At 41.5% G+C, this 15,065-nt stretch overlaps 2 protein-coding genes across 11 annotated transcripts in view; both read left to right on the top strand.

The window, feature by feature from the left end:
• Positions 1-7,680, top strand: part of eml1 (EMAP like 1) — a 54,549-nt gene extending 46,869 nt beyond the window's left edge. For all 9 annotated transcript variants that reach the window (XM_044374803.1, XM_044374801.1, XM_044374802.1 and 6 more), the window contains 13 exons: positions 204-299; positions 416-550; positions 709-808; positions 1,294-1,445; positions 1,970-2,095; positions 2,193-2,324; positions 2,998-3,065; positions 3,272-3,360; positions 4,046-4,143; positions 4,511-4,598; positions 5,140-5,235; positions 5,333-5,463; positions 5,599-7,680. In XM_044374803.1, the coding sequence (XP_044230738.1) occupies positions 204-299; positions 416-550; positions 709-808; positions 1,294-1,445; positions 1,970-2,095; positions 2,193-2,324; positions 2,998-3,065; positions 3,272-3,360; positions 4,046-4,143; positions 4,511-4,598; positions 5,140-5,235; positions 5,333-5,463; positions 5,599-5,724 (1,437 nt within the window). In that variant the 3' untranslated portion in view covers positions 5,725-7,680. The remainder of the gene's footprint in view (positions 1-203; positions 300-415; positions 551-708; positions 809-1,293; positions 1,446-1,969; positions 2,096-2,192; positions 2,325-2,997; positions 3,066-3,271; positions 3,361-4,045; positions 4,144-4,510; positions 4,599-5,139; positions 5,236-5,332; positions 5,464-5,598) is intronic.
• Positions 7,681-8,334: 654 nt separating this feature from the next.
• evla (Enah/Vasp-like a) overlaps positions 8,335-15,065 on the top strand; it is a 39,300-nt gene continuing 32,569 nt past the window's right edge. Inside the window, exon 1 of one of the 2 annotated variants that reach the window (XM_044374953.1) lies at positions 8,335-8,797. In XM_044374953.1, the coding sequence (XP_044230888.1) occupies positions 8,793-8,797 (5 nt within the window). In that variant the 5' untranslated portion in view covers positions 8,335-8,792. Of the gene's footprint in view, positions 8,798-13,069; positions 13,331-15,065 lie in introns of those variants that run through there. The other variant, XM_044374952.1, reaches the window with a different exon arrangement.

Raw genomic sequence — 15,065 nt, 5'->3', positions numbered from 1 at the left:
TGTTGTTGTCCACCGTAGCATTCACTTGAATGGGAAACTTTTTCAATGCTCATGTTGGCGCCTGACTTCTTTTAATACAGACTTATCATTTAACAGGTAGTTTAAGGCCATTTCTGACATATTTTTGACTGTACTTAGACACTCAACATATTATTAATCAATTTGTCAGCAAACAAACATGGGTTTCTGTTTCTGCATATCAGAATGGAGGAAACACGCTGTGTGTTGTAGACGACTCCAATGACCACGTCCTCTCTGTCTGGGACTGGCAGCGAGAAGACAGACTGGCCGAGGTCAAGGTACGTGTGTATATGTGTTTATATAGCATCACTTCATGCTCAAATTATTTTTCTATTAAACCAGTCTACATCTCAACTGCACTCACTGTTTCATATTTCGTGTGTTTTGGTTTCAGTGCTCCAACGAGTCAGTGTTTGCGGCAGACTTTCACCCGACAGACAGCAACATCGTAGTGACCTGTGGCAAGTCCCATCTCTATTTCTGGAACCTGGAGAAAGGCATGCTGGTCAAGAAACAAGGACTGTTTGAGGTAAAACACCACACTCTTCCTCACATGGTAGCTTCATACTTACAATACAGTTTGATTTAGAGGCACAAATTCATTCACAATAACTTGTATAGACAATCATTTGTAGACTACATGTATCAAAACAGAAACTTACGTGTTCTTGTCTTATTTTTTTACAGAAACAGGAAAAGCCCAAGTTTGTGTTGTGTGTGACCTTTGCAGAAAATGGAGACACCATCACTGGAGACTCAAGTGGGAACATCCTGGTGTGGGGAAAAGGTAAATTACAGTTCCCACAAAAAGTCACAAGCTCTATGTTATAATCATCATGTCTGTGAGGTAGATTCTAAGATAAGGAAGTTTTCCCGGAAAGTTTTGGCATGAGACAGCTTGTTGCTATGAACAATAAAAGAGAAGGAGTGAGACAAAACACCTTAAGAACACTGCGTCTATAAACTCATTTTGCGGTCATAAGCTCAAAGATGTTTCATTGTACTGGAGTTGTCAGGAGTTCGGGGATCAGGGCAGGGTCATACCAAGGATAGAACAGAGCTGCGTCTTGTGAGCAAACATTTAGAAGAAGAAGAAGAAGGAGAAGTGCACTCCTCAGCTACACAATCTCTCACAGTCTCTGCTCTATCTATCGATCACCGCTCTGTCTGTCTGTCAGTCCATTAATCTGCTCTCCTCATGCGGTCGACCTTTATGTCTGACTCTCTGCTACTGAACTTTCTCATCCATCTCATCCCATCTCTGTTGCACAGGCACTAATCGCATCAGCCACGTCATCCAAGGAGCCCACGAGGGCAGCATCTTTGCTCTGTGCATGCTGAGGAATGGCACGCTGGTGTCTGGAGGTAAAGACCGCAGGCTCGTCTCTTGGGACAGCAGCTACCAACAGATACAAATGGTGGAGGTGAGAAGTCGACTGCTGCTTTCAGAAAAAAGCTTTTACAGATGAAACTCAAACTTTAAATAAAGAATCACACAACATGTTATGGGTGAGATGCATTAGTCGTTCTTTTAAACATGATTTAGTAGCAAATATGCTTTTTAATGCTCAGCTATAGGGCTCTGATCAGCTATAACTACCTTCTGTTAATATGTATTAATAAAACGCTAAGCTGCATATTCAGTTCTTTCTTTTAAAGTAGGTCTTGGATGGTTATATGAGCTAGAAGCTGCACTCCTGCCCGAGGCGGCAGACTTTGCATTCTGAGCACTGCACCATATCATAAATATTACAGAGGATGAGATGGGTTTGTGCTCTCAGTGAGATTCATGGATATTTATAGTGACAAGAATTGTGGATCACTCATGTCTTATTTTCTCTAAAGAGGCCACATTATGCAGTAAAAGATTAGTTGATATTCATTCTGATAAATGTTGGATTTCAGGTGAACAGGTGGTTTACATGATTAATTATCTTTTTCTCTGCAGGTGCCTGAGCCATACGGTCCCATCCGGACTGTTGCAGAGGGCAGAGGGGAAACTGTGCTCATTGGGACCACCAAGAACTTTGTTTTGCAGGGCAGTTTGGACGGAGAATTCATGTCTATTACACAGGTAGGAGCAACTTCTTAAAAATTCCTACATTTACGCAGATGAAGAAAGATACTGAGCAAAGATATCGTAAAAGAAAAAACTCACTTCTCCTCTCCAGGGTCATACTGATGAGTTGTGGGGTCTGGCTGTCCATCCCTGGAAGCCTCACTTCCTCACCTGCGGTTATGACAGGCAGGTGTGCTTGTGGGACTCCAGTTGCCATCAGCTCATCTGGAGCAAGAGCATGGAAGTAAGTTTAGTCAACACTGCCCCCTGGGGTCACTCACGAGAATCACGTAGCACCCAAATCATGATAATTCTACCGCTGTTTTGTAAGTAAGTAAAGTTTATTTATAATAGGGCACCTTTCACAAAACAAAGCAAAATTATTAATAATAAGATCATAAAGAGCAGTAAAGAAAGAGAAGCAACAGAAAGACATGAAAAACATACAAAATTAGAAAGACTAGACAGCACAGGCACAAGGTGAGACAAAGGCCAGTTTGACTAAATGAGTGTTCAGCTGCTTTTTAAAGGCGCCAGCAGAGCCCGCAGATCTTATGTCTATAGGAGGAGCGCTCCACAGTGTCAGAGCCACAACTTCAAAGGCACAATCACCTTTTGTGTTTAGTCGAGAGTGAAGGACAACCAGTAAGCCCTGGTCAGAAGACCTACGTGACCTTCTGGTGATAGAGGGATGGAGCAGGTCAGAGATGTACACAGGTGCCTGACCATGCAGAGTCAAGTCACGTCAGTTCTGATGTCCTTAAGAAGCAGAGGGAACAATAAATTTAGTGATTAAAATGTACACATGTACATGGAAACAACCATAATTTCAGATTTGCATGAATTTGGTTAATAACAAACCTTTCCTTTGTTATTTTTGTTGACATTAAATATCCTCTTATTCCTGTTTCTGACAGGACACTGCCCAATCAGCAGGCTTCCACCCGTCTGGAGCTGTGGTTGCCATAGGAACCCAGAATGGCAGGTAGGGAAACCCATCCCCAAAAAACACTTAGTGGCTATCTAATCCTGAAATGGATACAATGTTTGCCTGACTGCTTCGGTCAAAATCATTAATAAATACTTAATGTTACACTGAGAAGTCTGCATCAGCCGCTACAGTAGAGCGGAAATCATGAGACTTGATGATGAGACGACAGATTATTCAGCAGTCTGCCATTAATCCTGCAGGTGGTTGGTGCTGGACACGGACTCTAAGGATTTAGTCACAGTGCACACAGATGGGAATGAGCAGCTGTCTGTTGTGAGCTACGGTCCAGGTATGTTGATAGATGACGACAGTGTGTTGCCAGTGTACATGCAGTGTTGATTTATCATGAAGTTTACAGCACAGCATACAGCATACATCATGGAAAAATATTTACCATAATACAAAAAAGGCATTTGTCGTGATGCCACTGCAAGAAAATCTAGAAGTAATTATTTCATGTTTTAGAGAGTAATATTTCTTAACACCATTACAAACATTAAACCCAGTAAACTGGGAAAATATGGGTTACACAAAGTCTTCCCTTATAGGGCAACACTTTCCACCTAATCTATCATTAATAATCAGTAAATTCAGGATATTTCGTATTTAACTGGTAGTTTAGTTTAGCTCTATTTCTGAGAGCTGTAACCTCAAAACAAGTTAAATGCTTTTGCAAAGCTTTCTACGAAGTATTTAACCTCCAACCAAGGTGAGAGTCACACCTGTTGTCAGATATACTGTGAAGAGAACATGGAGATTTATTGGTGCCACATGGAAATACATATTTGAATAGGTTATCAAGATTATCATAACTGTAACTGCACCGTAATCCTTACACAATAACCATAATAATACGATTTTTGCCGCATACTGCATCCACAAAGTACATCCTATGTAATAAATTAACATCTGCAAACATTTACATGTTCTGCTTTCCTATCAATAATCTTCCTGTCTCCCTTTATTTTATTTAGATGGTAACTTCCTGGCCATTGGTTCTCACGACAACTATATCTACATCTACGCTGTGGCAGAAAATGGGAGGAAGTACAGTCGAGTGGGGAAGTGCTCGGTGAGCACCTGTATTTATAATCCCCCTTCATTTGTGGCTCCTTTATTTTTAGTTCCTCCCCATATCAGCTTTTATATATAGTTTCCCCCCTCAGGTCTATATATGGGCCTCCTCTATGTACACTTTGTCCTCACTGTGTGTTGATAAGCAGGCCTAAAATGATGAATGACAATGAGATGAGTCATACGGTGTGGTGTCTATGTAAACATCATGACTAAGAGTTGCTATATCCAATTGGAACAATATTTTTAGGAATATGTCAGCTGCTTGAAAAACCATATTGCTTCCACTCCACTGGAGCACTGTGAAGTTTGTTCTTGTGTGTCTGCAGTAAAAAATAATCCCTCCTCTCTATTTATTTTCTCAGGGTCACTCTAGTTTCATCACCCACCTGGACTGGTCAGTGGACTCTCAATACCTGGTATCAAATTCAGGAGACTATGAGATACTGTACTGTAAGTACATCCTCTTGTGTCATCCTCTCACTGCCTCTGTTATGATATCTTTGTAACTTTACAGTAGAATTAACACCAAAGGTTTCTGCATCAGTTTATTTCTTTATCCTAACTTTTTCAGTATAATAAGCTCCATGCATATCAATGCTTACTGGAAACTGAGCATGTGCAAAAGTGTCAGTGTTAAAAATCACATGTGTAACAGTTCTTAGTGGACACACTTTCCAGTTGAAACACGTCAACACTAAATCACTGAAAAATGTTGACATGTTCATGATTGTTTTTTAAGAACCAATTTTCTGCTCCACAAGAAATATTACATTAACTGCACATTTTTCAGTGACAGTTATTTGAAGCTGACGTGTGTTGGTTCTGCTGTGGTGCAGGTGTGCCAAACCTATTAAAAACGTGTCAAAATAACTCATGGGTGTGATGGGCTTGCATTATATTAACACTGGCATACAGTAGTGTTGGTTTAAAGTACCCAGCATGATATTAAAGTACACTAAGACACGGTGTGTGTTTCTGTGTATTTTCTCAGGGATCCCATCAGTGTGTAAGCAGGTGGTCAGTGTGGAGACCACCAGAGATATCGAGTGGGCCACCCACACCTGCACTCTGGGCTTCCAGGTCTTTGGTAAGTGGGTTCTCTCCCTTTTTTCTTTCTACATATCTTTGTATGTATGTGTGTTTGTGTCTATTTAAAGTTACCACCGCCCTCTGCTCCTCTTCAGGCTTGTGGCCCGACGGCTCAGACGGCACCGACATTAACGCCGTATGCAGGTCCAATGATAAGAGCCTCCTGGTCACTGGAGACGACTTTGGGAAGGTCCACCTCTTCACATACCCCTGCTCACAGTTCAGGGTGAGTTACTGTGTACTGTTAGTGAACATTTTCATCTCAGTGATGTTGAGAAGGAGCTCATGTGAAACTGTGATTCAGTAGTTTATGAAAATGTAAAAGGATGTCAACATTCATCATTTGTTTTCTCTTTTTCAGGCTCCTAGCCATTTTTACGGTGGCCACAGCAGTCACGTGACCAATGTGACTTTCCTACACAACGACAGCTACCTGGTGTCAACAGGAGGGAAGGACATGAGCGTGATGCAGTGGAGGATAGTCTGAGCGAGAAGTCGAAAACAGAAACTGTCGACTTCTTACTACTGCTGGCGCCTGACACCCAGCTGAACTGAACTGCACTAAACTGAACTGAACCAAACTCAGACGCTTAAAAAAAAAAACGTGGATCTGATTGAACTGAAAAGTGAATTGACAGAAGAGGAACCTGCGGGTTTCCTTCCTGATCTGCTCTCAGATCCCAAATGAGATGAACTGTTGGAGGTGTAATGTGCGGTTGCTTGAAATACAAAAAAATCCTGAATATTTCTCCTTTTTTTTTTCCATTCACACTACATGTAAAGAAAAAAATCTCTTCTCTCTCTCACGTTTGTACTGTAGCCTACTCACCAATGACACAAGACAAAACAAATCAAAACGGATCCAATCCAACAAAACAGAACCAAAGGCTGCATTTGTCCAGTTTGGCTTTCACTGTTCTTGTATTGTGCACACTCCTGCCACAGATAATGGACTGAAGAGGGTTTTCTGTTGTTTTCCAGCCGCTCCAGACTGAATATCATCAAGCTGGAGATCCAAGCGCAATGGAACAAAAACTGTGTATGGAAAGAAAGAACATAGTGATTTTCTAATTGTTAAACTTTCTTTTATATTGTATTTAACAACTCAGGAAAGCACTAGTGAAGCAGGATCCTTCCCTGTTGTTAACATTGACATATCAGAAGAACAAGCCTCTGGCTGCCCTTAAACACATCTCGCTAAAACACGGTTAATATCAGATTCAACTGTTATTCCACCATTATTGATTTATGTGCACTGACTAACTGTGTATGAAAACTACTATCAAGTCAGGACAGATGCTGAATTAGGAGGATATTAATAAATTACGGAGAATAGAATTGATCAACAGGATACACACAGGTACTGCATTGTTTATCCCTGTCAGATGTGATGTCAAGAAGCTACAATATTTTTGGGAAATTATTTAGGGCAATGAAAAATTACATTCTGAAATAGGATATGAACAATTTTCCACAACATTATCTCAACATGTTCCAAGTGTTTGTGCTTCCAGGTCTTAAAAAAGACACATTTTCTATTATTTATTGATCATGAGTCAAATCTTTTATCACCAATTTCAGTTCCTTTGAGGTTTTTTTTTTTTTTTCTATAGTAAATCCCTGTTTAGTTCCTGATGTGTAAATATACTGAGAGGCTTGAAACGGAGAAAATGTGGGTGAATATACAGTATTTGAAACCATTTCAGATTTTTGGGATGAGTTGAACTGAGCTTATTTTATCTTGCTTTTATCAAAATCAAGCATGTATTTAGTTTTTTTTTTTTTTTTTTTTTAACCGATGTGAAGCATTTTCAAATCTGTATCTGACCGAAGTTTATTGCACCCAGATCAGTTTAGGAAGAGGAAGGATGAGACCATAACACTGTAACTGTTTACGTCTGATGTGCTCCTCCGTTGAGCACCATCAGTCACTGGCAGGATATTTAACTGAACTTCTTGAGGTGTTTTTTTCTTTCCTATAATACACTGCTTCCGCCTGATAAACATACAGCAGGTCTATTTACAGAAGAGCAAGCAAATCACCATTTAGCACTTACTTTACTGGAGCTTTTCACACAAATTAATGATGTCTGCTTTCAACTTTCCAAGCTGTGTACCATCCAGTCGCATCTACTGTACGGCACATAGCATGTCACATTCCTTAGTTTACAGTTAACAGCAAGACAAGACGACACACGTGCATGAATAAAAAAAGATTTCTTTGATTGGGTTAAAGCAGATTTTAGTATGATGGTTTGAAATCCTGAAGGTTGTCTGTTTTGTTATCAGAGAAACCAGTGAAATCTTCTAACAGCAGTGATATTAAGTCACCACTCAACAGAGTGAATGTAAAATGATTTGTCTTATCACTTAACACTCGGGCTGCAGAATACCATTGAACACTTAACATTTGTCTGGAAGTAAATGCAACATGAAATTCCTATGATGCTGTGTCATATTTTCACCTTTTTTTTCTTTATTTTTATTTTTATTTTTGTGTGTTTCTTGTCGAAGAGTAAGAAAGATCAAATCTTTGGTGTCATGTGTTAAATATAATGCACTTTTATATTCCTTCAAGGGTTTATATTCCTTTATGAAAATGATCATATAGTTACGAGTTATGACCCAGCAGTCTTCTTTCTGTGCAAAAATGTATTTAAAAGTTTATCTGAAGCTAACATGAAGCTCCAAATGAGTCAAATCAAGTAGATATCTTTCAATGTTACAGTCTTTTTGGTGTCAAAGTCCCTCTTTTTGTCACTATTCTTCCACCGCAGCTCAACAGGGAAACACTGTCCGAGGAAACACAAAGAGGGAATTTGATGCTAAAATTTGATTTCACTTACACTGAAAGCACATTTGAAGGAGATCTTTTAAAAGTCAGTATGAACAGGAGGAAAAACATTTCTGTTCATTTGCCCACCAGACTGTTGTTTTAGGACAGACTTGAAAAAATTGTGAGCCTGTCCTTTAATCTTGGGGTGGGGTTGGGAGGGGGGGGTCGTCATCGTCGTCATTCCCTGCATGTGCGCGTCTTCGCCGCAGGTGGGCAGCATTGAGCCGGTCAGCTTTCCCCACCACCTCCCCCTCCTCCTCCTCCTCCTCCTCCTCCCCTCCACCTCCTTCTTCCTTCGCTCTCCGTATTAGCATTTTACCCCCAAATCTCTCCACCTCATCACAACACTCCGAATGGGAAGAAAATATGGCATGAGGGAGACGGCGGCTGACAACCACAGTTCACCGTCTTCTACCGAGCGCGAGCCCCGCCTGAACATGGACTTAAGGATACGCAGCGGCGCGTGCGGAGAGCAGAGACAACGGAGCACAAAGCGGATGGGAGAAAAGGCTCGCGCTCTCGCTTAGCGTTTCTTCAACAACGACTCTCATCATCAGCTTGTATTATTCCAAGGGACGCGCACAGGCGACACAAGGTGGAGGCCGGCGGGCTGATTCCTGCCTCCCAGACTGTTCATTCAGACATTTAAAGCGGACTGGTGTTCATACCGATCAGCCTCATCAGTGCCATCATCTCCGGTTGAATAAAAAGACGAGAAAATGAGGTAAGCGGCCATGCGCTCTGTTAGACGCGTCATGACAGATGCGCACCGACACACAGCCCCTCTGCCTCCAGTCTGCATCTGCATTTATGCATTTATCTCATAAGGATAAACAACAGCTAATCATGTATTGAGGAACTGCAGCATCTTTTACATCTTATAGCTCATTTTTCTCCATGCAGGGACAGTATTTTGAGCATCCAGGGGGCCCACCCACCGGGCCTCAGCTCCATACAGGCGTCCTTTACAATTCGCTATATATACAGGCGAAATATTTACATCAATTCTCTTGTCTTCCCCTCATTTGTCCATCTTTTGTCATCGCCGGACCCGCCCATTGTGCTGAATGCAGCATTTAAGCCGGGCTAATGTTGTCATGGAAACGACAGCATCACGTTATTTCTCCACATACGGTGCACCAGGTGAAATAAAACGCTGGATGTGAAAGATGCACCGGCCAGTGTAAGTGTCTGCAGGGGGGGTTGGAGGGGGTGTAGGATAAGTGAGGGTGCATATAACCAGAGGAGGAAGAGGAGGAGGAGTGTTTATTCTGGTGGTTGCCAGGCAGGTTATCATCAGACCCCCCCTCAACCCCACCCCTCCCCACACACACCTACATAAGCCTACTTACTCCACTACGGATCCTCATATGCACCGTTCAGCTTGTGGAAAATGTGTCTGTTTCCTAAGTCCACAGTCTAAATTGGAGCCTAGGGGTGGTATTTTGAGCCTTTCCCTGCTTATGTTGGTATGCAGAATGCGCCGGGCCCCAAATCTTCTCCAGCAGCCTCCAGAGTCTCTGTATTCTTTTCTATTTATGAAACAGGCCTTTTATATTTCCCCCCCCTGCGTGTAGTTTGACTCCTCCGTGTCTCTGTAGCTGCAGCCTGCACCATTCTGTTTTATGGCTTCAGATTTACTCTGACAGCTCTCCTCGGATACAAGTGCACTCTCCCTGATTTTACTGTAGCTACCGGTGTCTGGGTGTGTGTGTAAGTGTGTGTATTAGAACTGTCTTGGTGTGTATTTCTTTTCAGAGAGGAAAAGGGAATAAGAAAAAGAGAAAGCCATAGGTGCTCTCACATCTGGATATCTTGAGTGGACTGCCACTGTTCCAGTTATTTTTATTACATGTGCTGATCTATGCCGGTTTCCTGTAACCTCGCACAACTCAGAGCCAGTAGCTGAACTATTTTCTCAGACAGTAAACATGTAAGATTCATATCCTCCAGTCCAGTTGGATGAACACGCCTTCCCTGTAAAGCTGTGCTACTTGTGTCCCGTCCTGTGTGTTTGTTTTTGCCAGAGGCAGATCTGCTCTTTGACTCAAGCCCAAAAGGGAAGTCTTAAATCTCCATAAAGCAACAAGAAAGTGACCAGGTTTTTTTTTTTTTTCAGGAAGAAAAAAGAAGAATTAAGTCAATGTGATAATTTGTTCAGCATCACCGCTCCCTTTGTAGCATTTATGTAAGCGTGCATGTGCATTTATGTATGTGCGTCACCATGTCACACGAGCGCGCGCATGTGTGTGTGTATATATATAAGTTATTTTTAGTCTAGTAACGTTAGTGGTTTCATTATGCAATGGTAATTCTGTGTTCTCCTTGTCAGCCTGGCTGCTGTCATTTGGTTGCTTTTGGATGCGTGTGTGTGTGAGAGAGAGAGAGTTAGAGAGAAGGTTTGGAGGGCAAAAAGCGAGGCGTCCATCCTGTACTATTAACGCAGGATGATTTCTGAAGCGCTTGTTGTGGTGACTCATCGTAACGAAGGTAGACTGAGAGCGAGTGCAGCCAGCGGACGGTAAAACGCTGAGTTATGCATCTTACTGCAGGCTGCTGCAAGCTGATCAGCTCCACGTGAGCCGGCTGACAACACTCCCATTCTCCAGCTTTTCATTGACAGCTATAATATATTAGTTCAGCCTGGAATTCAGGGAGACCAGTTAGAATCAGGGGAGAGGAAAGTGCCTTTTAACCCTGATGTAACTTTGTAACTGAGTACCAATACCGGATCTGCTCCTTTCAATAAATGTTTTTCTACAAAAGTCTCTGTTCATTTAACGAGCTGTACAAGACATTTTTGACAAAATTGTGATTTAAATCGGGAAATATCTGATTAAAGAATAAGTAAACAAGATTTTGAATCTGATGACACGTTCCAACACCAGCTTTCAGAACTTTCAGCAGTTTCCGATACTCGATGCCACGGACACATCTTTGTCGATACCAAATGAGTATTGGTTTGATATCCAGTCCTGAACACGGCTCATCTTATATCAGTTTGGATCCAATTTAGCAACATTTCTCATGTGTTAGAGGTCTGGTAATCAACCCTTTTTTTCAAAGCAACATTAGCTCCAAATGGTACAGATTATCTGTGCCCAAACTGCAGGTACATTTTTCAAAAAGTCAGCTTAAACATTTTGAGGTGAAGTTTCTCATTTTACTTTAGTTTATATGAAATTATGAGAGGGAAGACGTATTTTCACACAAAGAAAATAATGCCAACATACTGCGTGCCAAATGCATGCCAATACAATATTCAGAAACTAGAGCTGCAATACTTATTGGATTAGGTGATTGACAGAAAATGACTGATTAAACTTTTAAGTCATTTTTTAAAGCAGCAATAGCTTCAGTGTCACAGTTTTTCTTCTTCATGTGATAGTAAACTTTAAGTTTTGGTGTGTTGGTCGGAAAAAACAAACCTTTTGATGACAAAGCCTTGGACTCTAGGAAACTTTGATGGGCATGACATTGTGATTAATTGGTTAATCAAGAAAACAGTCTGCAGATTACCCGACAATGAAAATAATTGTTAGCTGCAGCGCTGCTTGGCGGATACTGCTGATCAACATGCATCCTCCTTTGTAGCAGTGTTTATGATTGCGACTTATACTCTTTTGTTGAGAATCAAGCCATTTCCTCTGTACGTGTCAGCAATTAATGTGAAGTATATGACATTGTATACAGTTCTATAGCACATGTAAAATACAAACTGTTGATGTATTCAAATAAACAACCAACACAATGTTTGCATCATATTTGCATATTCTTTTAGTTGATCTTTATTTTATTTGCAGTACATTGGTTCCTCAGCAAACCATAATTCTCCTTTCATGATCTCATGTTGACCTTATCATGCCCCATATACAGTTCATGCTCTGTAAACACCACAAAACCATTAAACACATACCCTTCATACTGTAATCTGCTCATTTCCTAGCATATCCCATACATCCTCATCATCATACAGGCTTTGTATTGTTGGAGATTTAATGATGAATCTGCATCATGCGTCCTTTGGCTTAATGGAGGTCCACCAGGCCACTTCAAATGACCCCACCACATCATGTGGAGGGCATTTACAGCTAAGCATGCTATTCTTTCTTTCTCTCTCTCTGAGCTTTCACTCCCCAGGTTTTTGAATGCAGCATCCTCCAGTTGAACTCTACAATATGTGTTCTGTAGTTCTGGATCAGCTCACTTCTCTAATATATTTCAGTGAGGGAAGTGAGCGTGCATCATACAAACCTAGTTTTGGGAAAGAAGATTATGTTCTGTCTGACCTTCCAGGCTGAGTTTTAGATCCTGGGTCTGTCTGCATGTTTCTTACTATTTTCTAAACCCTCAAAGCCCTTTTAATCTTTTAGTGGACTAGATTGCTCTTTGTTTGTTACCCCACACCTACCTCGGCACGCTGTGGCAAAGAAGCTTAATAGCCTAAGTTTGCTTCAGACAGATGGACCATCGTTGAAGACAAACTGTGATAAAGCCACAAGGAAACAACAAATGTTGCACTTGATGAATGTTGCAAGAATATAAAACGCAATCATTACATCTGTTCATGCTGTTCAGTGTTGAGCTGGAATGCTGTTTCCTTAATGAAAGCCGAGCTGAATGAATGAACTGGTGTGTTGCTGTTATTTCCTCCTCTGTAGTTAACTTGTGATTGAGGGTTACGGTTGCATGCATGCATCTTTGACCGTAAAAATCCTGTTAGCGTGGAATCTCTTTAAAGCTTTCTAAACTGTATGTGCTATAGAGAGGCGGGTGTATACGCTCTCTTGTTGGCTGTATAGCCTAACATGTAATTTCCATCCAGTGGAAATGATTCCTTGGAGGTTGAAAGACAAATCCTCGCAGCGGAGAGAGGTGACTGGTCTGTACCGGTCACATGTTCTCTCTCTCTCTCTCTCTCTCTCTCGCATTCCCTTACTCTGTTGCAACACTCCTCATCTCTCTCTCTCTCTCTCTCACTCACTCACTCCTTCCCTCCTACTCTCTCTCTCTCTGTGTCCCAGTCTTATGTCTGCTCTGTTGGCGTAGGGGATTTTCAAGCCTTTTTTAGAGGATGTGAAGAAGGGAAAGGTTGAGTTTTACGACAGCGTTGGACAGCATGTGCACCGCTCTCTCCTCTCAGGCTAACACTTCCCCCTCTCCTCCATAATCTCCCCCTTTATACCTCCTTTCATCCTTTGCTTGAGGACTTGTGGACTGTCTTCCTCAGCGACATGTATTCCCTGGACGATTTCGGGTAAGGCAACACAACTCCTTGTCATCACCTCTGTCTCTTTTATTTTTTTCAAACAGCAGTTCTAGGATAGTTTTGTACTGTGTTTCTCTTTCTCTCTGTATCTATCTCCTTCATTCTCGAGTTGTACAGTCTGTTGAATGGCTTTAGTTGGAGAGAAAGCGAGGGGAAAAACGGGAGAGGAAGGAAAATCTCCTCCAGGAATTGCTGACTTTCTCTCGTCTGTCTCCTTCTTTCCAGCCCCTCTGTCTGTGTTTTCTCTCGAGCCAGCTGTTAGCGGGGAAGCCTGATTGGTTACCCTCAGCCAGTCTTTCATTGGTTCAGTCTTTTCCTGGGAAGAAGGAATGAGTTTCTCGCTGGCTGTCAGTGTGTCCGCTCAGCTGCTCTCGGTCGTTCACAGGATTGATCCCATCTGACTCGTTGCATGTGTGTATGTGTGAGAAAGAAAGACAGGAAGAAAGGGATAGAGCGCGCTAATCTCTGAGTGGGACTATCAAAAGCCAGATGATAGAGGGGTCTCTGTATAATATGGTCTCGGTAGATTACAGCGGGGCGTGGTGATTTGTTGAAGCTCAAATACAGATGTGGGGCAGAAGAGATAACATCAGAGGTTTACGCTTAACCGCATGCACTCTAGTAATCTACTGTAAAGTATACAGTACACCAAAGTGAAATCCTCTCTCTCACAGTGTGTTCATTATTTATGAGGGACTGCTCATATTGACATGGTTGTGCAGATTAGCACATTGTAAAATACTACAAAAAAAAAACAAAATATTATTTAGAGCTGCAACAGTTTTTAGCTCATCTGTGTCATACGTGATGGTAAACTGAATATCTGTGAATTTTTCACTGTTCATCGGACAAAACAAGACATTTGAAGACGTCACCATGAGCTCTAAGACATTATAAGGGGTATTTTTCCCAATTTCATAGACAAAACGATTAATCAATGAATTGAGAAAATAATTGACAGATTCTTCCAAAGTTTGCTTGTCTGAATATATTTAAATAGTTCAGAAAACATGACCTTGAAGCTGTTATTTGTAGGTTGTTGAAAACTATCTCTGCTTAACTCTTCATCCATACTGTCCTATCATCATTTCTTCCTGTTCCCTCATCAATTACTGCACTATATTCCTCATCTGGCCACTTTTCTTCTTCTCCTTCCCTGTCATCCTCCTGACATCTCCGCTGACAGATCCGGAAAAGCATAGTCACTCTGTCTACCGTAGGTCTACATAACCTATGAAGTATATTTCTCCAAATGGAAGCAGCGTTTCCCTTTAAGGATCAGGATTAGTGACAGGACGAGGACTGAGGAAGGCGGAGTGAGGAGGAGGAGGAGGAGGAGAAGAGGAGGTGGGGGAGGGGTGGCAGTGAAGTGGGGGTTGCTATCCATATTGTGTGTGTCCATGACAATCAGCTTGAGGGCCAATTGGCATCAGTATGGAATGAATAAGTGATGTCATTATCGGGGTCGATATGTTGATTTCAACCTGTTTATTGCTCCTTGCTGTAGCTGTGCCATCAACAAATGACCTCCTTTTATTAAGACAATGGTTTCTAATCAACCATTTGTCAAAGAATTCTTAAAGCGCATTTGAGATATTTACATACTGTATATAGTGCCGCAACAATTAGTCAAATAATCGATTAGTTGATGGAAAGAAAATGAAATATTTGCTGGTTGCAGCTTCTCAAATGTGAGGATTTAAAGCGTTTCTTTGTCATACAT

Source organism: Thunnus albacares, chromosome 15, assembly GCF_914725855.1.
Source record: "Thunnus albacares chromosome 15, fThuAlb1.1, whole genome shotgun sequence".
Taxonomy (NCBI): Eukaryota; Metazoa; Chordata; class Actinopteri; order Scombriformes; family Scombridae; genus Thunnus; species Thunnus albacares.
Note: the sequence above shows the minus strand (reverse complement) of the source record. Positions and strands in the feature narration are given on the sequence as shown.